General features: G+C 39.8%; 1 protein-coding gene across 6 annotated transcripts in view; it reads right to left on the bottom strand.

Annotated features, from left to right (window-relative positions):
• LOC105019405 (cadherin-18) overlaps positions 1-26,208 on the bottom strand; it is a 266,296-nt gene that overhangs the window by 11,409 nt on the left and 228,679 nt on the right. For 4 of the 6 annotated variants that reach the window (XM_020041619.2, XM_010885567.3, XM_010885566.3 and 1 more), the window contains 2 exons: positions 22,695-22,816; positions 21,210-21,327 (listed from right to left, as the gene is read on the bottom strand). In XM_020041619.2, the coding sequence (XP_019897178.1) occupies positions 21,210-21,327; positions 22,695-22,816 (240 nt within the window). Of the gene's footprint in view, positions 1-8,902; positions 9,441-15,901; positions 16,627-21,209; positions 21,328-22,694; positions 22,817-26,208 lie in introns of those variants that run through there. The other 2 variants (XM_034289192.1, XM_020041621.2) reach the window with 2 other exon arrangements.

The raw sequence follows: 26,208 nt of genomic DNA, 5'->3' as shown, positions 1-26,208 counted from the left end.
GGAACCACATTAGAAGGAAATACAGCTGTGTCATTTCAAATAAACATTTGTCAAAACAGTCACTCAAATAGTGGCAGAATAAATTCAACCACACAACTACTTGCATTGTTTCAAGACCATGGACAGTATATGCTGTCAGAGATAAAAAAAAAAAAAAGTTGTATTCTATGTCCAGTATTCAACAATAAAAAAATGCACAACACAAAATGTCATCCACCCAGTACTTCCTATTACAATGTCATTACCTTTGCTTTTACCACAGAACCAGTGATCTAACGTTGAAATAATATTTTACACATTGTATTCAACATGATATGAACAAGATATCGCAACAAAAAGACAGCTGTAGATGAAAACAAAAAGTCCACTCTCCATTATGATTACCATTTGTAATTTTTCATGACTTTGACAGAAAAGAAATCAGGGAATTTTGTAGCATGTTGAAATTTTAGTTGCCATTTCTCAAAATGTATTTTCCATGCAGTATTCTTTATCTGATTATTTCACACATTTCCTGTATTGCGTATTGTTATGGTTACGCTACTTAATTTCCATTTATCCCCTTCCCGCTTGTCAACTGGCAATCACTTCAGTGCCAGGAAAAACCAGCCACGCAAACAATAAGAAGCATACTACCTTCATGAAGCCAACAGGAGCATCATCTTAATGATGATGATTGTGTATTACACCAATCAGCCATAACATTTATGACCACCTGCCTAATATTGTGTAGGTCCCCCTTTTGCTGCCAAAACAGCCCTGATACGTCGAGGCATGGACTCCAATAAACCTCTGAAGGTGGGCTGTAGTATCTGGCACCAAGACGTTAGCAGCAGATCCTTTAAGTCCTGTAAGTTGCAAGGTGGGGCCTCCATGGATCTGACTTGTTTGTCCAGCACATCCTATAGATGCTCGACTGGATTGAGATCTGGGGAATTTGGAGGCCAAGTCAATGGCAGGAATGGCAGGACCCAAGGTTTTTTCAGTAGAACATTGCCCAATTTCAGCCAAATTCTCTGAAACGGATGGATTATGGTAGAGAAATTAATATTCAATTCAAGGGCAACAGCTCTGGTGGACATAGGCGCCGATACCGTGGGTGCTCCGGGGCTCGAGCACCCACGGAAAATAGCGAGCACCCACGAAAATACTGAGCACGAGCACCCACGTGTGCCAGACCACCAGTCTGCCAGTACGCCTATGAGCACTCACGGAGGAAAACATAAATCGGCGCCTATGCTGGTGGACATTGCTGCAGTCAGCATGCCAATTGCACACTCCCTCAAAACTTGCGACATCAGTGGCATTGTGCTGTGTGATGGAACTGCACATATTAGAGTGGCCTTTTATTGTGGCCAGCCTAAGGCACACCTGTGCAATAATCATGCTGTCTAATCAGCATCTTGATATGCCACACCTGTGAGGTGGATGGATTATCTCGGCAAAGGAGAAGTGCTCACTAACACAGATTTAGACAGATTTGTGAACAATATTAGAGAGAAATAGGACTTTTATGTACATAGAGAAGGTCTTAGATCTTTGAATTCAGCTCATGATAAATGGGGGCAAAAACAAAAGTGTTGCATTAATTATTTTGTTCAGAGTATGTTCCAGTGATATGGATACCAGTGATATTGAAAATAAACTTACACTGCATGCAGACCTACATTATCTCACAGGTCTAATCCTAGAATTACACATCGTAATTTTTGCTTTGTGGCAGGGCGCATTATCCTGCTGAAAGAGGCCAATGCCATGGTCTGCAACAATGCTTAGGTAGATGGTCAGGGTTGGGTAGGTTACTCTTTAAATGTAATCTGTTACAGTTAGAAGTTACCTGTCCACATTTGTAATCAGTAATGTACCTTTTTGATTACTTAAACTCAGTAACGTAATCTGATTATTTTGATTATCTTTAGATTACTTTCATATTAAGAGGCATTGGAAAACAAATAGGAATAGCCTATAATCAACACCTTTTGCAGGATCAATCAATGTTAGAGTTTACATAGCTGGCCAAAAACTGAATTCGCATTTTACCTTATGGGTTGTGTAGGCTACAGTGGTTTTGGAAATGGGTTTCTAAACCATTGCTTTTTACTTCAATATGTTACAACTGTTACATTTCTACACGCTAAAGGTCTGTCAGATATTCAGTCATTCCAATTAATCCAATTAACCTCGATCATCCTGGTGCCACCTGTTCGCCAGGTAAGCGATGCACTCGCACCCTGCCATCCACGTGATGTAAAAGAGAAAATGATTCACCAGACCAGGCCACCTTCTTCCATTGCTCTGTGGTCCAGTTCTGATGCTCACATGCCAATTGTAGGCACATACACAACAAACTGCAATCCACTGTGTGTTCTGACACCTTTCTTTAAGCAATTTGAGCTACAGTAGCTCATCTGTTGGATTGGAACAGATGGGCCAGACTTCGCTCCCCACGCGCATCAATGAGCCTTGCTCGTCCATGACCCTTCCTTCCTTGGACCACTTTTGATCGGTATTGACTACTGAAGACTGGGAACACCCCACAAGGGCTACAGTTTTGGAGCTCTGACACAGTCATCTAGCCATCACAATTTGGCCCTTGTCAGAGTCGCTCAGATCCTAACAGTTCCCATTTTTCCTGCTTCTAACACATATATATGATTATCAGTGCGAGATTATCAGTGTTATTCACTTCACCTGTCAGTGGTCATAATGTTATGGCTGATCGGTGTATATATTTATATAGATTATCAGTGTTATTCACTTCACCTGTCAGTGGTCATAATGTTATGGCTGATCGGTGTATATATTTATATAGATTATCAGTGTTATTCACTTCACCTATCAGTGGTCATAATGTTATGGCTGATCGGTGTATGTTTAAGCAGTGAAAACTTGGTTTTGTACTGAACGTCTGTGAACTAGTAAATAAAACGTGCAAATTGATGGGTTTAAAATACTGTGGCCTGGTTTTTGTCTGCTCAGTGCTCTGCACAAAGGCTGCTTGTTTTTCCGTTCATTATAGGTCATGGAAATTCAGCTTTTTAGTCAGTGAAAGTCTGGGAAAGGTCAGGGAATTTGGTCATTCCAAAATGCTGCTCTAATTGAAGTCACCTGTAAATAATGTTGGCTGGTGCCTTCTATTCGAATCCTGAGGGCCTTGACAATTTCTATCAGGATACTACCAATGAATAGATTCAGTAGTAAGATCATTACAATTAAGACAAAAAAAATTAAATCAATTAAGAGAAAATTGCAAGTTAATATATACAAATATATACAGATTTATAACTATCCTTAGGCCCTCTCTGAAGGGCGTAGAGGGCCCAGACGGTTCCCACTGCTTATACTGTAGTGCTGCTTGTTAAACAATTGCTGTAAGGACTGTGCAGTGCTGTGCTGTCAGGAAATGTCTGTGCATGTTCATGCTTAACTGCAATGTGTTGACAGTACAGTTAATGTTTCTTTAGTTTCTTCCTGAAAACCAGCAGCTATTGAGTTCAAAGACAAAGTTATTCTTAAATGCTGTAACATAATAACAGACCTGAAACTGTGACAGGAAATGTTGTCTTACCTTGCAATAGGTGCCTAGCTATGAATTATATAGTACAGGGTCCTTTGCAGCTGGAATGTGTTTCTGAAAATAAATAGATAACTAGCATTCCCTCTCATTGGACAGCAAAAACAGCTAGTTGAAAGCAAAAACTCCATTATGCAATGCCAGCAATATTGCTAAAGTACAATGCAAATCAGCATGTAATGTTGCGTTTTGTCTACAGAATAGTCACTGAAGATTTCTGGCATGTACTGCTGGTTGGGGCAATTTGAATGTAAGTTACTGGCAACATTTTGACAGTAAGTTAATGCAAATATCAAAATAACTTACTGACAAAGGCTTACAAAGATGCAGTCTGGCACTTGTGCAAATTACTTTTTTTCCTACATTAAAGTCCCATTTTGGGTTTAATGTGTTAAATGTTATTTAAATGCAGGACCGGTTCTAGGCATAAATGAGATGACGGGTTGTTTAGGGCCGCCACTTGCAATTATGAAAGAAAATATATTTATATAACAAATGATAACAGTACAAAATGCAATCAAACATATTTACATGTATATATTATATAGCTCGGGTATCTTCTGTATAGCGTAGCTTTGTAATAAATATAGCAGTCAGGAGTCAGGGCCTTTCACTTAGTTTACAGAAAAATACAGTTCCTTTGGAAACTATTCAGACCCCCACACTTTCTCCACATTTGTTGTTATATGTAATTTATAATTAATATGATTTTTTTTGCCATCAATCTAGAGAAAATACCCCATAACGACAAAGCAAAAACATGTTTTTTGAAATGCATGGCAATTTAATGAATCTGAAAAATGTAAATATCTTATTTACATAAATATTAAAACATTTTATTTCATTCAATCCTATATAGGAGCATTTCTGAAAGCGATCACAAGTTTGATTCTTCTTCGGAATGCTTCCATTTGCTTTGAACACCAGTATTTGGGCTGTTTCTTCCATGTTTCCACACAAGCGATGTCCAATTTAGATGGAGAGCATCATTAAACAAAGATCTTCAGGTCTCCCCGCTGATGTTCAATAGGGTTCAAGTCAGGGCTTTGGCTGCGCCACTCCTTTTCTTGGCTCTGAGCTTTGGCTGGTTGCTGTGCTTAAAGATAAATCTTCTGAGGTCCTGTGTGTTGTTAATCAGGTTTCCTTCAAGGAAGGTCTAAATTTTGGTCGCATCAGAACAGAGGCATTTTTCCTCCTGCTCTCAGTGGCTTTACTCTAACCACTCTACCATAAATGCCTGATTGATGGAGTGGTGCAGAGATAGATGTCCTTCTGCCAGGTTCTCCCAGGTTCTCAGCATAAAAACGCTGACGCTTTGCCATTGGCTCTTGGTCAACTCTTGACCAAGGCCCTTCTTGCTTAGTTACTTAGTCTTGCCAGAGAGCCAGCTCTAAGAAGATTCTATTAAATTGGCCCATATTCCTAAAAACGTATTTTCGCTTTGTCCTTTTGGGGTATTGTGTCCAGATTGAAACCAGTTATTTCTTATTTAATTATAATGAAGTTTAAAACAACAACATGTGGAGAAAGTGAAGATGTCTGACTAATGTAAAAATCCTCTGTGTCGGACCTGGGGCAATATGCCCTTCTAAACTGTTAGTTTGATGCCAATAGGTGTGACAAACTATGCCCTTTTCTGATAATGCATGTGCTGTTCAATTCTCCCCCTTTGTTTATAGAACACAATGCCTAGGAATGGTGCTTTGCTTCATTTGCCATTTTCATTCAGTCCTTATATGAAACGACACAAAGAAAGACGTTCTGTATAATATTGTTATACTACCCATGGATAGACTGAGAGGACACTATAGCGCTGACAGCGACGCATCTTGTTTTTCTGTTCACTGATTACTTTATTGGCACTTCACTTTTCACAGGTACTTTTCTCAATATTGCAATGAAGAGTAAGCCAGAGTCACTGGCTCGCAATGGGAGTGAACTCGGTGGACTACGTACACTCGGCCCTCTCTCTGGGAGTTTGCAGTAGGTTGGTGTCCTTTTGGTCTGGTGCTTGGTAAAGTGGAGTCATTTCCTCCCTGGTTGCCCTGGTCCAGGGGCTATCTTTGTTTAGGGCCACATTGTTTCCACCCCCCACCCCCCATCTCAGTGTCTGGTTTTATAATGCATTGGTTCATGTGATAGGGACTTGGGTCTGTCTGAATTAAATGCTGAGGTATCTTTTTGCATCCAAGGAATGCTGTCCCTTGGCTCACCCTCAAGACTACCTGGCCTGATGAATCCTACCTGTCCATAGTTCCCGTGGTTGTGCTGCAGATCTAGTTGCTGCCTGATGACTCCTGCTGTCACTGGCTCCAGCACACCTGACTGTCCCTGGTGTTAGCTTCTGTCCACTTGTGATCCATGAACAAGGAACTGTGTATGTGACTGTCATAGTACTCTCTGAATAGACCCTTGGGTCATAGGTTGGAATATCCCATACAAGGGCATAAAAGATTGTGTTAACTTTGTAATCATTGGAGAACATGTAAGAACTATGGAAGATCAACATTTTGGACCCTGGCTTTGTCCACCAGGTTGAGCAGCTGATCTGGATTGAGCCTATAGACTCTGGACTCTGGATGCGAAAACTGACTTAGATTCCAATACAGCACGATTTTGATTTTCTACACGTTCAGTAATATTGATTGTACTGAAGAATAATTGCACAAAATTATGTCAAGCAACATTTATAAAACCTTTTTATACACTGATTTTGAAAACATTTTCAACCACAGCGGTTAATTCATGGGTGCAGTTAATGCACAAGTATACATTTTTAAAACCATTTCCACTGGCGAACCTAACCATAATAATAGATAAAAACAACCCTTTTCTCCCAAATAATTTCCAGTTCTAGCACTGATAATCAATGGAAATATCATAGAGATCACGAAGAAGAAACATGAGCAAGCATGTTGAGACCCATACAGTATCTGTTGAGATAGATTAATGAATGTACGTTTTCCGGACCATTTTAAACAGCGTAAACCATGCTGAGAAAAATTTCCGAAATGACTGCTCAAAAAAATTAAGGGAACACGTCCTCGTCACAGTATAACACCAAGTCAATTAAACTTCAGGGATATCAATCTGTCCAGTTAGGAAGCATAAGCAATTGTGAATCAATGTCATCAATGTCGTGAAAGTGACAACAGGTGCACTGGAGTGGCAACAGCAAGACAACCCCCAAAAAGGGAATGGTTTGGCAGGTTGTGGCCACAGACAATTGCTCTCTCATTACCTGACTGATTTGCATTAGGTTTTGCATTTTGCTAGAATCCCTTGTCACGACTGGTAGCATGAAGTGGCACCTGCAGCCCATTCAGGTCACACAGGTAGTCCAGCTCCTCCAGGATGGCACATCCATATGTGCTGTTGTAAGAAGGTTTGCTGTGTCCCCCAGTACAGTCTCAAGAGCATGGAGGAGATACCAGGAGATGCGCTGTTACACGAGGAGAGCTAGACAGGGCTGTAGAAGGGCATCAACCCAGTAGTATGACTGGTATCTGCTCTTTTTTGCAAGGAGGAACAGGATGAGCACTGCCAGAGAGCAAAATGCCCTCTAGCGACCTACTGTGTGCCTGTTTCTGACTAAACTGTCAGAAACAGACTCCATGAGGGTGGCATGAGGGAACTGTGCTCACAGCTCAGCACCATGCAGCTCGATTGGCATTTGCCAGAAAACACTAGAGTTGGCAGGTCCGTCTTTGGCGCCCCATTCTTTTTACAGGTGAGAGCTGGTTCACAATGAGCATGTGACAGACGAGACGTGAAAGTCTGGAGATGCCGTGGTGAACATTATGCTGCCTGCAACATCATCCAGCATGACCGGTTTGGCGGTGGGTCAGTGATTGTCTGGTGAGGCATATCCTTCGAGTGTCACACAGACCTCGACATATTAGCCAACGGTACCCTGACTGCTGTTAGGTACTGGGATGAAATCCTCAGATCTTACGCTGGTGCAGTGGGCCCTGGGTTCCTCCTGGTGCAAGTCAATGCCCAGCCTCATCTGGCCAGAGTGAGTAGGCAGTTCCTGAATGACGAACGCATTGATGCCACTGACTGGCCCTCAGGTTCCCCAGACCTGAATCCAAATGAGAACCTCTGGGACCTTATGTATCAGTGCATACGACGCTGCCAAGTAGCATCACAGACTGCTCAGGAGCTCACTGATGCCTAGATCCAGGTCTAGGAGGAGATCCCCCAGGACACCATCCGCCGTCTCATCAGGAGCATGCCCAGACATTGTCAGGAGTGCATACAGGCATGTGGGGGCCATACACACTACTGAGTCACATCATGAGTTGCCGTATTTGAAATGTACACAACCAATCGGTTGGTGATTTTGTTGTTATGTCATATTGTTCTCAGCGAATTACACAATGGAATTTTTTGAGCAGTGTATATAGGCTATGCATGTTATATATTGCCCAAATCAACAGGTGTTAATTATATTCAAATTTATATTTTTTTCCCCTCTTTTATATGGCAAGATTTCGCCTCTCTCTCCATACGCTCGCTTGCTGCAGTCTCTGCGGTTTTAGCAAGATGGACGATGGAAAAGTTGTGACTTTTTTATCAGGCTTTTTTAGGGTTCAAGCCCAATATATTCATGTGATGTTGGGTCGGGCCTGGGTTTGGGCTAATTCAAGTAATTCTTGAATTTTCTGGCCCCATGTCTGTTGATATGAAATTGTCACCATTTCTGTCGCCAATCGGTTGCCACCTTCACAGTTGTCACGTGTGATTGTCACATATTCATCTACTTGATATTTCATATGTATGAAATTCAGTTTAAATTCAATCAAAGCATGGAGCACCTCTCTTCACTGTCGAAAAACTTCCTTAATACAGACAACAGTAGTTTTCTGTAGCAGATTCAATACCAAATCAATGTTTCAAGATTTCCACCCCTCCAATCTCTACTCAGTCTATTAATAAGTATAGTAATTGACAGCCTGAAATGACAACACACACTTAAAGCTTTTTTAACACAGACTTGCAGTATCAAAATATCGGCAAGATAGGGATGAAAGAGCGAGAGGTAGAGATTGGGGGTCAGTGCAGGTTGATAGAGAGGCAGAGAAAGACAGCTGTATGATAGAGGGAAACCCAGGAAAGCTAAGGATCAGGGTAAGATTCTAGGTAATCATATTCATAGCATATCTGAATGTCATATCTCTGGTACTCTATTGGCCATTGGTTCTCAACCTTTTTGCCTCCAAGGTGTAAAAAAACAAACATATACCGGTATCCCTTTATCTGAGATATGGCTTATTTTTGCTAAAATTGCTTTTATTGTCTCTCTAAAAAAGAAAATAGCTTGTTCCATCATCCTACTTTGCTTATGATTTGGCTTCTTTAAAAATCTTTTTAAGACTGTCACATAGTGATTACAGTAACTGCTCACTCAGAATGAGGAATGCTGCTGATTTCTGGAAACAATGTGTTCAATGCGGGGAAAGATCTTTGACGTGTCATCCACAAAGGTTTGGGTATTTAGGCTGTCCATGAATTCAAAGTCTATTATTTGTTTTCAGAGAGAAAGAATTTCATGTTGTAAACACATTTTAAGAGGCAACCTTGGACAGAGAAATGAAATGGTTGGGTAAGAGTTGCGAGGTGGTAGCTAACATTCTCACTGGCAAACATTCAAAATAAATGATTGTAAGATGAAATTGGTCTAATGTTGGAAAATATTTATAAGATGCGGTGGAAGCTCCCAGTTGACACATATGAAAGAAATTGCCCTAATGAGGATGCAATTACCTCACCATTGGCCTCCATCTGTGAACCATTAAAGGAGCTGGCACATTTTATGGATACAAATCAGACTTGTTGAAGGACCATTGGTATGGCTGTGAATCTGTGGTAAAATGAGGAAAAAACAGCATTTCACATGAGTTAGAGATAAAGACATATACATGCATGGATTAGAAAAAGGGTAAAACGTGTCCAAGTGTTTCGACATTCCACTGAGCACAGTTGGATAAATAATCAAGGAGGTGGAAGCTGCATTACTCCAACCAAGCACTGCCAAGAAAAGGCAGTCTCTAAAAACTCGGCACTCAAACAAAGAGACTTGTGAGAGAAGTCACAGTATCCATCTGAAAGCATGCCTTGACTGCCAGCAAGCGCAATATTGTATTTTAGGTGCTATGTGTGTAATTTATTTAATAAATTGTATGAATAATTACATTTATCATGATCTGTCCACTTCACAGCTCTCTGTGGCCCTTTGGTGGCCTACTGTAGGCACTCCTGTTGAGAACCAGGTGTTCAAAAGAGACAGGAGGACTAGGAAAAGGCAGTATCATATAAATACCGAAAAACATCATAGTTTCAGAGCACTGGATGTGCCAGCTTAGCTCATACAGTCAATAATAAAAAAGCTTCTCTAATTAAAATAATGAGAAACGAATACGATTGAAATTGGACACCTTTTCACTTTTCACATCCTGGAAGAACCCTTTTATGAGTGAATCAATAAAGAGTAGAGCATTGGTAGTAGAGTCAGAATGTGCAAAGTTCTGCCAACTAGTACCATGTACAATAAGAAACCATAAAACTGGATTATGTACACTGTTTATACAATGAGGAAACTGTGTCTTTGGTATCACTATTAACAAATGACAAACACTTTTTTTAAATGTACTGTCGTCCCTTTATATCAGGGCATCAAAACTATTGGGGCAAATTAATGTTCAAATTATACAAATGAAAGGCAGTATTCATATTTTTCTCATCTGTTACATTTTTCGTACTACATAGACTCTTTTTCATACTTTAACCTGGTGATCAGTTTTTTAAATCTAGGCCTGCTGGTGAAGTCTCCTGTGGATGGAAGTGACTGACATATCCAGGCCTGCCTCCTGGAGTGATGTTGATTTGTCAGATGTTATGGAACGTTTTCTTCAGTCATCCAGTATAGCGTTTTCCCTTGGCCTACCAGGCCTTTTGTGATTGCTGAGATTACCAGCACTCTCAGTGTTACAAATGTTTATTTTTGATAACCTAATGTTCTGGCTGTGAAATGAAGTGCAGGCTTTAGGTGAGATATAGTGAAATATCTACCAGCCCGCAGGTCACTTTTGTAACAGTAGAAGTTAAAATGTTGGTGGAGATTGAAGAAGGCTCTGATTGATAAGCATATGTTGTTTTTTGGAATTAAACAAAAGATGTATGTCAAAGAAGGCATGCTGGATGTAATTAGGTTTGTATTGTAAAGTGGTTAGGGTTAAGGTTAGGCTAAGGGTTAGAGATAGTTTTAAGTTTAGAGGTTGGGGAAAATGTGTTTTTATATTTAAAAAAATGTTTGACCTCACTAACATATAGAAACAAGATTGTGTGTGTGAGTGTGTGTGCTTTCTTGGTTATAAGACTACTGTTTACCTTTGGGGAGTTTTCTAGCCTTGGGTTCGTTAAGCACAAGTACAAACCACTCACTGGCAAATGGCTTCATTTTTACACTAGAGCCAGTTCCTCTGCTCGAACATTACTGAGCACATAGAGAAATAGAGACATCACTTATTCAACTCATCCTACCTTATTTAACTGAATAAAGTTATGAAATTAAGGGAGTTCAGCTATTAAAAACATACTTAACCGGCAATGGTGATGAGCACACCAGAATCCCTCGATTATAAATTTCCAATGTGTTCTCAGGGGCTTTTTTAACATTGATGAATCACACATCAACTGGTAGCTTTTCCACAAGAAGCAAGACTTAATTCATACCTCGCTGGCTCAGATAGTTGTCACTTTAGGTTGCTTGACACATTTTGTAAAAATGCTCTACAGCATCAGACTTCTCAAAGCTTTTAAAGTATATTTTTTTAAACACCAATGTATTTAATGGCTAACCTAGTTTTCTGAAATTAATATTATTGAAGATAGTCAATGGATTATCACCATACTATTTTGGAGCAATAGTCCCAGTGTTATAGCAGATCATCAAGTATGAAATGTTAAATAGAAACAAAGCTCCTACAGCAAGTTGCTGTATGAATGACACATAAGCTAATTAAAATTCACAAATATCAATGGCTTGACAGGCCTGGTTTCTACCAAGCTGATTAACTTGGAATAATAAAAGGTCCTCTTTATGCAAACTGGACCAAGAAAGATGACTTCATGAATCAATTGATATATTAAAATAACTGGGTTGTTTAGTGAACATAGCCTTCCATCTAATTAACAGTAAAGAGAAGCAAATGTCACCTCAATGATGTGGCACAGAACACTGGAATCAGAGAGGGATGTAATATTGTGTCTTTTAAAATTAGTACTGGGAAATAAAAAGGCTTATTTTACATTATCAATAAAGAATGATACAAAACTTGGGATTGTATTGAATACATTCACTGTGGGCTGTCTGTTGTCTTAATTACAAACCTTACAATGTGTTCTACTTTGCTCCTTTGTCCAGCACCTACAGTGCCAGACAAAAAATCAACACTATTTTAATAAAAATGTTGGTTAAAAGTTGTTATTAAAAGCTATAAAAGGTCTGACAGTTGTCTTGATTTCAGTCCTTATTTAAACCGAACACGCATTTTCAATTAAGGTGTGATATGCTCCGTAAACTCTGTCTTTGCACACACCCGAAAACTGTGTTGGTGTTCTAACCTCCACACTGGTAATAATATTGGCTAGTGGCTGGCTGGTAGTTTGGTTTAAATCATTGTGAAGAAAAACATGTCTAATACAGGTATGAAAGACAGGTTGGCAGACAATGTCTCTAAAAGGTTGCGAGCGTAATTCAAATTTTTTTCGAGCGTATCCTCCGAGCCGGAGGCTGTTTAATGATATGATTCTGAAGGATTAGACATCCAAAGCAAAACTGACAAGAAGCTGCCTTATATTAAACTTAGATGGCTTGTTTCAACTCACTGTAAGCTGTTAATAATGCCTTTAAATGAGGTGCTTAATCTCCTGTCACTTGGATGTGAATATGGCAAAAAAAAGCTAGCTAGCTAACAAATTATGGTACCATTGTAACGTGATCATTTTCCATTAGTATTTTTCAATATGTTTTCAATATATATTTGGACAACTCGTTCGGGTCGATTGTTGCAACGGGCCCTGCTGGTTGCAGCCACACCACCTCCCTCCAGGAACTGGCATTCGACATCTCCGGGATATTAGGCCAACAAATGAAATCATATGTCCCCAAACGCATCTCCCCAGTGAGCACATCAGTAGAGTTCTTTTCATCCTCGACTGGCTTCTACATTGGGGAGAACAAGTATTTGATACACTGCCGATTTTGCAGGTTTTCCCACTTACAAAGCATGTAGAAGTCTGTAATTTTTACCATAGGCACTCTTCAACTGTGAGTGACCGAATCAAAAAAATCCTGAAAATCACATTGTATTTTTTTTAAAGTAATTAATTTGCATTTTATTGCATGACATAAGTACTTGATACATCAGAAAAGCAGAAATTAATATTTGGTACAGAAACCTTTGTTTGCAATTATAGAGATCATACGTTTCCTGTAGTTCTTGACCAGGTTTGCACACACTGCAGCAGGGATTTTGGCCCACTCCTCCATACAGACCTTCTCCAGATCCTTCAGGTTTCGGGGGTGTCGCTAGGCAATATGGACTTTCAGGTCCCTCCAAAGATTTTCTATTGGGGTCAGGTCTGGAGACTGGTTAGGCCACTCCAGGAACTTGAGATGCTTCTTACGGAGCCACTCCTTAGTTGCCCTGGCTGCGTGTTTTGGGTTGTTGTCATGCTGCAAGACCCAGCCACGACCCATCTTCAATGCTCTCACTGAGGGAAGGAGGTTGTTGGCCAAGATCTCGCGATACATGGCCCCATCCATCCTCCCCTCAATACGGTGCAGTCGTCCTGTCCCCTTTGCAGAAAAGCATCCCCAAAGAATGATGTTTCCACCTCCATGCTTCACGGTTGGGATGGTGTTCTTGGGGTTGTACTCATCCTTCTTCTTCCTCCAAACACGGCAAGTGGAGTTTAGACCAAAAAGCTCTATTTTTGTCTCATCAGACCACATGACCTTCTCCCATTCCTCTTCTGGATTATCCAGATGGTCATTGGCAAACTTCAGACGCGTCTGGACATGCGCTGGCTTGAACAGGAGGACCTTGCGTGAGCTGCAGGATTTTAATCCATGACGGTGTAGTGTGTTACTAATGGTTTTCTTTGAGACTGTGGTCCCAGCTCTCTTTTCAGATCATTGACCACGTCCTGCCGTGTAGTTCTGGGCTGATCCCTCACCTTCCTCATGATTATTGATGAGATCCTGCATGGAGCCTCAGACCGAGGGAGATTGACCGTCATCTTGAACTTCTTCCATTTTCTAATAATGGCGCCAACAGTTGTTGCCTTCTCACCAAGCTGCTTGCCTAATGTCCTGTAGCCCATCCCAGCCTTGTGCAAGTCTACAATTTTATCCCTGATGTCCTTACACAGCTCTCTGGTCTTGGCCATTGTGGAGAGGTTGCAGTCTGTTTGTTTGATTGAGTGTGTGGACAGGTGTCTTTTATACAGGTAACGAGTTCAAACAAGTGCTGTTAATACAGGTAATGGTTGGAGAACAGGAGGTCTGTGAGAGCCGGAATTCTTACTGGTTGGTAGGTGATAAAAATATTTATGTTATGCAATAAAATGCAAATTAATTATAAGAAAATCATAAAATGTGATTTTCTGGATTTCTTTTTTAGATTCCGTCTCTCACAGTTTAAGTGTACCTATGATATAAATTACAGACCTCTACATGCTTTGTAAGTAGGAAAACCAGCAAAATCGGCAGTGTATCATATACTTGTTCTCCACACTGTATATCATCACATACTGGCTTTAAACCTTAGAAGTATTTTGCCTTTATATTCTAACTTTGTTTAAAACTAAGACATGCCATTGTTTTAAGAATGATCATCAAAAAGATAAAATTTAATATTTAATAAATGTAATAATATAAAATCTATTATTATAAGGAGACATTGATTTAATGTTGGGAAGGTTTTTGTGAGAGATATAAGAATAAATAAATGTTTTGCTTGCATCAATATTTTGTTCTCTAAAATGTATATTTATTAGAGCCGCCTTTGCTTTATTAACAGCATTAAATATTGTGGGGTCAATATGTACCAACTTTGCAAACAGTGTTAAGACAGCGGAGTGATTTTGGCCCATTCTTCTTTAGGAAGATTTACACCAGGTTGTTTAGGTTGGTTGGACGATGCTTATGGCAATTTTCAAATAGTGCGCAAGATTTTCAATGGGATTGATATCTGAACTTTGACTGGGCCACAGTAGGATATTTACCTTTTTGTATTGAGTCATTCCGATGTTGTTGTGGCCTTGTGCTTAGGATCATTGTCCTGCGGAATGTTGATTCCTTTGAAGCTTTATTTTTTCACCAAACTGAAGCATGTTCCCTTGCAATACTTCCCTGAATTTTGCTCCATACATTTTTCCTTCAATTTTAACATGATTCCTAGTCTCTCCAGAGTTGTATTATGTTGAGTTGATGATATGATGATCGCTGCACCATTACTCAACTTACTACTTCTGAACTCTGTAGCTCCTTTAAAGTGACTATCAGTCTCTCTGTAGCTTCTCTGAGAAGTATTTTACTGTATTGTATTGTTGAGGGATAGTGTTTTCTTGGTAGTGCCTATTTGGTGTGATGCAGCTTCCTCTTATTGTTATTGATCCAGCTGTGCTCACTGGGATATAATTATTTAGTAGCCTTTTCCTAATCTATGCCTAGTGACAACTGAGTTCTCTGAAGTTCAAAGCATCAAAGAGACAAAATGCCACAGAGTGTGCTATGTAATAGCTTGCCTCCTCCAACTGCCCCTTAGCTATCTTAATGTGTATGCACTAAATATTAGTTGCTTTGGATAAATTAATCTCCTTTTAGCAGGCCAACGACAGATTAAAAAGTCATGGGTAAGAGTTCCTGGTGGCACAGTCGTCTATGGCAACACTATTGTTGTATGAAGTGATCCACAACAGTTTAGATTTGAGGCTGACATGTGGCAGGGGGCTCCAAGCAGTGATGCCGATTGGCCAAGCATCACCTGGGGTGAATTGTATCATTGCCCGCAAAGCGTTGCTGGTATCATTGTGCTCTAGAATCAGAATCAGCTTTATTCGCCAGGTATGCATACACATATGAGGAATTTGACTCTGGATTATATAGGCTCATGATGTGTTTACTCATAAAAACAAAGGACACTCAACAAGAGTCACCGACTGCAATATACAATACACATAAAAACACATAAACCAAAACAACAATATAGTAAGACTGATGAGACAATAGTGCAATGAGCAGGGTACAAAGGGTGCTGGAAATAAATATTTTTGTACAGGTGTTTTATATACATAATGACGGTGGATGTTATCTATATATATCTAGTGTAATGGAGCAGAGTGCAAACGATGCTGGAATGAATAAATAAGTCATTTCTGTGCAGGTGTAATGTACATGAGGTAGGTGGATATGATAAATACAGTATATATACAGTATGAACAGCACTGAATTACAGGATGACAAAATTATAAGTAGTAGACAGGTGGATCTAGGGTCAGAGTTATTGGGTTTGTTATACAGGGATTGTCTGAAGCTGGCTGTTCATCAGAGTGATGGCCTGTGGGTAGAAACTGTTCCTGTGTCTGATGGAGGTGTGATGGATCTGCAGTGATGTTTCCTGCCCTTTTACTGACTCTGGTTTTGTGTAAGTCTTGGATGGAGGGCAGGTTGGCACCAATGATCTTTTCTGCAGTTCTGACTGTCCGTTGTAGTTCCTTTCCAGTTTCGTGGCAGATCCAAATCAAATAGTGATGGATGTGCAGAGAACAGACTGGATGATGACTGTGTAAAAGTGGATCAATAAAAAAAGTGGATCAATCCCACAAACCTGAAGGATTCCACTACAGACACAGGGCTGTTGAGAATGGTGATGGGGGGCAGAGTCGGTGGGCTCCTCCTGAAGTCCAAAGTCATCTCCACAGTTTTGATCGGGTTAAGCTCCAGGTTGTTCTGACCACTAGCTGTTTAGACTCAACCAAGTCTTTAGGGAACCAACAAAAGATTGTCAGTCAATCAGCTATAATCTGACGGATTACTGCTTTAATGTGCAGTATAAAAGAAGTTGAATGGCTTAGCATAGATGCCTAAGTGGAAGACATGCTGCAATCTTCCACTATTATAAACTGGAAGTTGGGGTTACAGTTTATTTGGAATGTCCAAATTACCATCTGTAGATGCTCTACAGATATTCATACTATCAAAAAACTATCAAATACAAAGTAAATGCTTGCTAAAATTAAGGTTAGGGTTTGGTTTATACAGCTCTGGAAAAAAACTGAGAAGCCACTGCACCTTTTTCTTTCCTTTCCAAAAAAGTCGAAAAGGAAGGTTTTGAGTGAGAAACCGCTGCAAATTGAATGCTTCTGTTCCTCACTCAAAACATTCCTTTTTAACTTTTTTGGAAAGGAAAGAAAAAGGTGCAGTGGTCTCATAGTTTTTTCCGGAGCTGAATATGTTTCAATAGGTTTCAGTATGTTAGGGTAAGGGTTAAAGAAAAGGTGAGGGTTAGGGATAGGATGAGGTTTTAGGATAGAGTTAGTGTTACTAAACAGTTTACAGAAATATTATCGATAGTCTGTAGACAGTCTGTAAAGCATCTACAGAACAACTATCAAAATAAAGAGTTATTGAGGTAAATAAATATGAAATTGTCAGTGGTAGGATTTCAAAGTAGTGTATATGTTAATTTGTATTTATCTTTACAAAAACATAATTTTGGGGGTGTACCCCGAATTCACTGCACCCTATATAGGGCCTATAACAACTGCTCAGTCTGAGATTTTAAGGCACAGCTCAAGACTAAGCTGTTCAGGAAAGCTTTCAAGGACCTATGTTAATTACATTTACATTTTTCTCATTTAGCAGAGCAGAGTAAGGGCACATTTTTCTCTTATCCAGAGGGGGGTATGTTAAGTTGTTTTAGATACTCTTTAACTATGTTCTGAGCAGAAGTTGCCCTTCAATGGTGGCGGAAAGGCCAAGAAACTAACGTTGAGCTTGGGTAGGATTGCCTGGAGGTACAGTAGGGAGGGGCAGTTTCCCTAGTTGCCCTCATAGGCAAGCATCATGATCTGATAGTGTATGCAAGCCCTGGAAGGCAATGGAGTGTGTGGAGGAGCGGTGTGACATTTGAGAGCTTGGGAAGGTTGAACACCAGGTGGTATGCTGCATTCCGGATAAGTTGCAGGGGTTTGATGGAACAAGCAGGGAGCCCTACCAACAGTGAGATGCAGTAGTCTAGACGTAAGCCCCTGGATTAGTACACGCGCTGCTTCCAGGAGTGTATCAATGCCTTGATGTTCATAGAGAACAACAGGGTGTTGTCCACTAGTAGCATTCAGTACTGCATCAGGTAGATTTAGACAAAAACATATGGTAAACTTATTTCCACTTGGTACAGTAGCTGTGAGAAAAGTGCTTACAAATTAAATTTAGGAAATGTAATAACACTGAAAAAAAGGTTTTTGGTCAAAAGCTTTTTGACCAGCAATATCTAAAAAGAACAAATTAACTACTTGTTCTGTGAAGCACAGAGAAAAAACACAATAAAATAATTACAGTTTTATAAGAGCCTAAGATATTCAGTAAAGACAGCATTGCAAGCAGATAGGAGAAATGGGCCTCTGAAGTACCCATCATGTTTTAATGGCTGTTTTAAAACTGGCAAACGTGCAGTCAGCTAAAACGTGAGAGTATATAACATCCTTAACAATAGCACAATTCAGAACTTATCACTTTGCTAGCCATTGTGATTTCTTTAACCTAGCTTTTATGGCTAAAGTTTAAAAGTGTTTGCAGCAGCAAGAACTCAGTGATAGGCCGAAATTCCCCCCTATTTCTTGCCCCATAGGCCCTGGTAAAAAGTAGTGTACTATAAAGTGAACATAGCGTGCCATTTGAGATGTAAAACCCAGATGTTGTGTCCATACGGACCATTTGGAATATAATAGGGAGAAGGGGGAGGAGAGAGGAGTTGAGGAAGAAGGCATTGGGGGGGGGGGGGGGTTGTTGTCTCTGTGTGAGGGATTTTCTTCAATTTCACCACAACAGAGGGAAGCATTAGGCACTGGCAGACAGACATCTTCTCCCAATGTCTGTAGTAGTGCAACAGGGATAAAAGAGCCTGATCTAAGTGGTGAGAGCTTACTCTATCAAACACAGTACAGAGTCAACAGTACGTGCAGTGTGGATTCTATGCCTCACACACGCCGTGTCGCCGCTTATGCTGTGAGTAGAGCGCAGACTGAAAATAACCTTAGTAATAGATAGTGACAAGAGACCCTTTTTAAAACCAGAAAAAATGCTCTCCATTTCAGGAAGCCAAAAGAAGAAACTCGTTCTGTTAATGGATAAAGGAAATTGAAAGGGTAAAATGGCCACCGTGAATAAACAGGGGGATTCTCCCTTGTACACGATGGAATAGGAAGTGCTGAAGAATTTGTGTGAAATTCAAACAAACAGAAAGTAAACACAATTTCTATGGTATCCTTCAGAAATTAGTAAAGTTTCCAACTTGGGAGTAACACTCTGTCTGTCAGTACAAGGTAAAACTGGTAAACTATAACAAATAATATATACACACATACAAGCAATCCTGCAGGGATGGAGATCTGAATTATAAACAGGTGACAGTACACTACGCAGAATGGGACAAACAAAACACATAGATAATAGTGAACCAACACACATTCTGCACTGTAAACAAATATTCAAACAGTTTTCTTAACACAATGTCTAAGCTCTTAAAAATCCCAGTCCCCATAGAGGCTTAACATAAAACTACCAGAACTATACAAAAAGAATGAGCTGTGCCTTTTAAGCTAACTTCAAGATGACCACATTCATTCAGAACCTGCAACAACACAAAATACAATGTCCTATACATCAAGAGCTCACGCTGAATTGTTTATTTTGTTTTCTTCACCCAAACTGACCGTAAAACACATAACAAACGTATTTTCATTTAACTATTTTATATAATAAAATAATTACCAATAAGAATCACATTGCCAAATTTCCTTTTTGAGACCAGCCTTTTAACCAGAAAATCATAGATGACACATCATTTACAGAATGCAGTTACTGTGGTAATATATCCACCACACTGCATAACCCACAATACCCACTTAAATGTTTTTAGTTTATACATGAACGTATATTGAGCGCTTTTGTCACCTCAACACTAAATTCTCCAGACCAGCCAGCACTTGGTTTTTGACCCACTTCCCGGGAAGGTAAGTTCCTGTTAGTGCCACTTTGATAAACACAGTGAAGCCAGTTGCTGGGTTGTGTTTATCAAGGGAAGGTGAACAGGGGAGGAATTTGGTGTAGGCCTAAGTTACTGTGAAAGGCCTCCACCCTAAATGGTATATTCCCTTTATAGTGCACTCCGTTTGACTGGGTCATTGCTCAACAGTAGTGGACTGCATAGTGGAATAGGATGCAATTTGGGTAGCATTTACTGTCTGGGCGATATAATTTGATGGTGGACAGACGAGGTTGATCGTGCAGACCTAAAGTACTATAAGGGCTCAACAGCCTTATCTCCTATAATCGCATTGATTTTTTTCCCTGTCTTCCTTTGCTTTCTTTCCTCAGGGATCCATCCAGAGATCTGTGAACTCTCTGCTCCCAGGGCTACCTATCGATGGTGTCTACTGTCTGCAGCAGAGTGTGTAAAAGCCTCATGATTGCAACACGGACCAACCTGGAGGCTAGCTAAGGTAAGTAGCCTATCCCCCTGAGACTCTGGGTGCCAGTTGCCATGGTAATCATTCATCGCTTCTTCTGCCTCCCGCCAAGCGCTCAATACAATAAGGCAAGTGGTAGAACAGTACCAGGAGAGAGGTTATGGTGGAATGGAATGTTTGTGACCGCTGTTGTTGTCGAATGGATTACCTGCTTTAACCCCAGACTGTTTTCAGGAACTCACATTTTATGAGCCCTCACTGATATTTGGGTTCCGTAAATGTCAACAGTGCCTATCTGTGATGGGATCGACAACATGTATATTTACACCTTGCATGTATCTGAGGTTATCTGCCATTGAGTGGTTGAATGTCAAACCCTGGAAAGAGATTTAGTCAAAGGGCAGAACTAGCTGATAGCTGATAAGAAAATGCCAATGTGGTCTCGGGAATACATATATTATATGTTAATGTTTGAGAAAAAGCTGCACCGGTCTCGTAATTTGTTCCGGAGCTGTACGGGGTTGAGGTTAGGGTTAAGGTTTTGGGTTTAGGTTAAACAACAAGAAAAGTTTGGATAATGTTAGGTATCACAGTACTGGGGTTAAGGTTCGATTTATGGTTAGAAGAAATCCACCTCTAGTTGGTTTAGAAGGCTGAAGATATTTCCACCTACCTACCATCCCCTAGTGTAATTCCCCTCTATTTATCTCTTACTGTACTCACCGCTGCCTTTAATGGCTGGCCTTACCTCTAATGTAACTTCACATACTGTCAAATATCTTACATATTCGGTTGTCATAGATTTACGTAGAATAGTTTACACATGCCCCCTGAGACGAAGCTGCACACAGATGAAGTGGATTCCAACAAATACCTTTGTTGTCCTTGAGGGTAAAGTTGGGGTTGACAGGGATTCCGCTGGGCAAAGAGAAGGAGAATCGCTGGCCGTTTGCAAAGTCATCCTTATCCACTGCAGTGATAGTCTGAATCACCTGTTGTTCATTAGGAAAATACAATAATAAACCAATGGCTAGTAATAACTAATAATTAGTCATGACCTGTCTGAATAGGAAAACAGTTCAAACCCACAACAATGCATATTCCAGGGTCAGATTATTATGCATAGCTAACAAGGGAACATCAGGAAGTCAGTCCTCCAAACATAACATTATGTACATTTTTAATTACGTTATTCACACAACATGCACTGCTTTAGATATCAATCTGACCAATGTATTTGGCATAATGATTTAATAAAAGATATCCTGAAATGTCACCTTATATCCACTGTATAATACATTATGTTTGACCAGTGTCAACAGGACTCTGGTTATAGGGAAGAGAAGCCTATTCAGGCAAAGATCCTGTCTCATAATAAAACATATCTCTGAGAACTGCATTTCTTCACCATCCACTTTTTAGTGATGGAAGCCTGATTGTTGACGTCCTATCAATTCTGCTACAGGCTTCCAGTCCCCTGGCATTGGAAGCAGGCATCAAAGACCTGACAGAGGTGCTCTTATAGGCGACCCTTCTGCCACTGTTTTCAGCTTGTTACCCTTAATTGGAATGAGGTTGAGAACCAGCCCAGGGATAGAAACCCAGGAAGAAGGCTGACCCATCAAACCTTGCCACTGTGGGTAAGGTTTTGATGTGGCATGAGAACGAATCTTTGAGGTGCCTGAAACTGCTGCCGCTTTGACTGCAAATCTATTACCTCAACTGCTGACAAGTAAGGCATTTAGAGACTTGCTAAAGGTATTTTTGTACTCTACTTCAACCTAAACATGTTTCATTTTCAAAACTGTGTACAGCATGGAACCATTATGAAATTGCTTTGCCAACTTGCCAGGTTATTATGAGTTAAATAACTTCCTTAGATTTGTTTTTCCAACCTTTAAATTGTTTTAATACTATAGATGGATGGATGTATCCTTCTTTGTATTTTTTCTTCAATCAAACTTTTAAATGATTCCAGGATTATTATCCAACCTATCCATCCCTCTCCCCTCCATTCCCGATTCTTCCCATTTGCCTATCCTCTTTACATCTCTGCAGTATTTCACATTTCATTCACAATTAATAAGACATTACCGAGAGCACATTGTAATGAGTCAGGGCATTCATGATTTGCCACCCAGATTGAAAGTTTTAATGAATAATGATTAACCCTCTCTGTTTCTCTCATTCTCTCAAGATTGTTCTTTAGTCCAAACCGTTGAAGGAAAGACATGCCCATTGCATAATACATGTGCTAATGACAACAAGGGGGTCTACAGGAGTACCTTCTGTCTTAAGTGTGTGTGCGAGTGTGTGTGTGTGTGTGTGTGCTACAGTCACTTAAATTTTGGATGCTCACCTGTCCTGGCCTCAAGCTCTCACACACGATTACTTCTTCATCTGTGTTAATTTCAGGAGGGTTGTCATTGACATCCAACACCTGCACGGTGACAGGAACGCGGCTGACGAGACTAGGGTTGTCTGAAGGGGAAAAAAGGAACATCAACATAAACTCTCATTGAAAATATCAACACAAACTTATGAACACAGTAGATGTAATTAGAAGTTATGTGGTCTTAATCGTACAAAGCCTAGTCTATTGCAAGGAATACAATTTTGTAGATCACCTTGCTGAAGCTGATCTTCTCCAACTACTAGTAGTTGCAACTAACAATGTGTGGGGACAATTAAAACACCCTGGAAGAATGCTGACGAGAATATCGGGGGTAGTTTCAACGTGAACCCGGGTCCAGTGACTGTTAAGCCGCCAGCTTAAATGTGATGACAACAGAAGCTCAGCAGGTGTTGGCTTAGGTTTGTTTCATAACCACTTTCCTCAGTGCTTAATAAGAAAGAATCAGGAGGTTCCAGAACACAATGTAAGTGCAGGAGGGGGGGTGGCAGGGGTCTATTAGGTACTAGAATGCATGAACAAATAAAATAAATATATAAATATATTATTAATATTAAGAACTTATAGTACTAAAACACCTTTTGAGATTCACTGACGTGTGAAATGATGCGTGGGTCACAGACCAACTATAAACCAAAAGCCAATCTCTCTTTAATAGCTTACATATGATAATGTTACTCAGTTTGGAAGTTGCAGAAATATTATGGAAGTATACAGACTGATTCAATTCTTATTTTTTTAGCAATTCAATGAACACTGTTTTCCTGTATTTTAGATAACGCAAAAGTTTTATTTTGGCTGCCTGTCGTTCACTGACAGATTTGCAGCACTTTCCTGACTGTAGGGAATCCTACAGTCCACATCTTTTTTTTTTTATAAGAAGTTATTGATCATCTGCGGCTAAATTATAGACTTACTCCCGGTATAGTGTTCTGAATTATTTCATTCATTTCTGAACAGAAAACAGTAAATCTATAACTTCCTGTGGCTATGATTCTATAAGAAATACACATTATGAAGTGCTCCACTGGAGATATTAGAGTTACAGGCTCATGGCCATCAGTGCAGAGGGAAGGAGAGAGAAAGTGAATTACCTTTTAGTTTTGTGAGAGACAAAGGCACTCATCTTTCTCATCACAGCAACGACCATTAGTCTCATGGCTATGTTGTATAAGCCAAACAAGCCCAGGCTGGTCCAATAATAATCCATTACTAGAATACTGTACATGGTGCTCAATCAATGTTTTTATATAGTGTTTTTTTCATGATAATTCATATGGAGGCTACTCTAATTAGTAACTCTTATTGCTTCTAAAGTTCACATAGCAAACAGTGAACATAATTTGTCATGCTACGTGAGTTGCCAAATCCTGGCGAATAGGTTCCGGAACAAAACAGGCCAAAACTAAAATGTCTAATTATTATAAAGAAAGCCCTGCCATTCCAAATTTGATAGTGTCTTCACGCTTGTCAACAGCAATGTCCATCACATATTCACATCTGTTGGATACTTTTACAGGAGCCAGCTCCAAGTTTCAAGCCAACACATTAACCGTAAAGACAAGAGGTTGTATAAACTAATTACACTATATTCGTTAAGATTGCTTGCTAAGGTTAGGGTTAGGTTAAGAAGAAGTTTAAGGATAATGGTTAAGGAAAGGGCTAGGATAAAGGTTAGCATAAGGGTTAGGATTACTAGATGGTCAAAATGCTTTAGCTTACTTAACTTATTGGGTCATTTCATTCTCATACATTCATAAGCGATTTTTCAGCATATTGACTGCCAAATCTACTACACTGTGTGGATGGATATTTCTGTGATAAGGTACCACTCTCTCTGGATGATAAATAACAACTGCGATGCACTAAAAGCCTGTGCAGTATGAATAAAGAGAAAACTCTCAGATATATGAGGGCTTCACCATGTACATTGTCATGTACGGAGCGCTATGGCCATCAATTCATACACACTCGGCAAAAACACTGTTGTCCCACTTCTGACAAAAAACTAATATAAAATGGGATACCCTAGGGAATGCAGAAATAGCAGTCACATGTTACTGTGATATTTACTGATGGATTTAGTGTGCTTTATATGAAAACAAAAACTGTGTAGAATTTGAACAAGGCCACAAAAAATCATAGGATGGGACAAAAAGTGAACAGCGCTCCATGATCTCATTCAAACTGAAGCGCTTCACCAGCAGCTAATAACTGTCCTAGCTCAGATGCCTTTCAGATGGAATAATGAGGGGACAAGTACAGATGAAATGTTGGGGCCAGACTTTGATAACTTTGCAAATCTGTCCTATATTCTACAGATAACTGTTGCCAAAATCGTTGCATGTGATAGAATGTTTACTTTTTAGAGTCTCCCATCAGGTAGCCTTGTCAAGGCACTTCCAGTAAGACTCTGTGAATAGAGAATTAATGAGAAACCGGGAACTCTGAAGTCATTGATCTCCGACCTCCAACTAATGTGTTCAAGGCAAACGTAAAAACGTTCTGCAAAAAAACAAATGCTGATTATTAAAAACCTATTTTCCTTCTCAGATACCTGTGCAGCATCCTTGAACACAGTTTCTTACCTGAAAAAAATCACTGACATCATGCCTGTCTGCCAATGAATCTTCCCCTTTCTCAAATCCCTCCTGCTGCTCAAAAAACACCATACGTGGGAGTCCCAAATGGTGCAGCAGTAGAGTAATTGCCTCAAAGTACAGATGCGTCATTGCGGACTACCAACAATGCCACACAGATCTTGCAGGTCGGGGCGCAAGGTGGCTCAGCATGTTCAGGGGTTACCAGGTTTGGTGTTTTACCAACCCAAGTATTTTCTGAAGAAAGTGAACTGCCGGATTGATCAGATCCTGGACAGCAACAAAAAAAGGTTCACAGAATCCAATTAAATCTGATTCCCTTTGTTCCTTTTATTTGTCTTTACCCATTGGCTCAATAAAATGTTGGAACTCTCCCAGTAGACAAAATCTTGATATTGAGGTATATGGATCAGAATGATCTAGTTAAACAGCACAATCTCTTACTCCCATTCGGTGCCACCTTATTTGTGAAACATTTTGAATACATCATAGTTGATAGAAACAGATTATTCACATGTTTTACATGAAATGTTTAAACATGCATATTGCATCTTTAAATAATAGTAGATTTGTATTCAGCCCGCTTGTCAGATTTGCGCAATTGTGATTACAAATTAGCCAAATTACCTGACAGGAATTCCCAAAGTCATCTGGCCCGAATGTGTGGAATATATTTTCAACAAAGTGTTATGAATACAAGAGAACATTGGAATATTATGATTAATTTGATAGTTGATTATATAATTACAAATATTGCCAAGGTCTGAATGTTCCATTTCAACCAACAATATAAATATGCAAATATGACCATGTTTCCTCACAAGTTGGAACGCTATGGTGAAATGTAAAGAAAAACAGAA

Source organism: Esox lucius, chromosome 21, assembly GCF_011004845.1.
Source record: "Esox lucius isolate fEsoLuc1 chromosome 21, fEsoLuc1.pri, whole genome shotgun sequence".
In the NCBI taxonomy this organism is placed as follows: Eukaryota; Metazoa; Chordata; class Actinopteri; order Esociformes; family Esocidae; genus Esox; species Esox lucius.
This window is presented reverse-complemented; position numbering and strand designations above follow the sequence as displayed.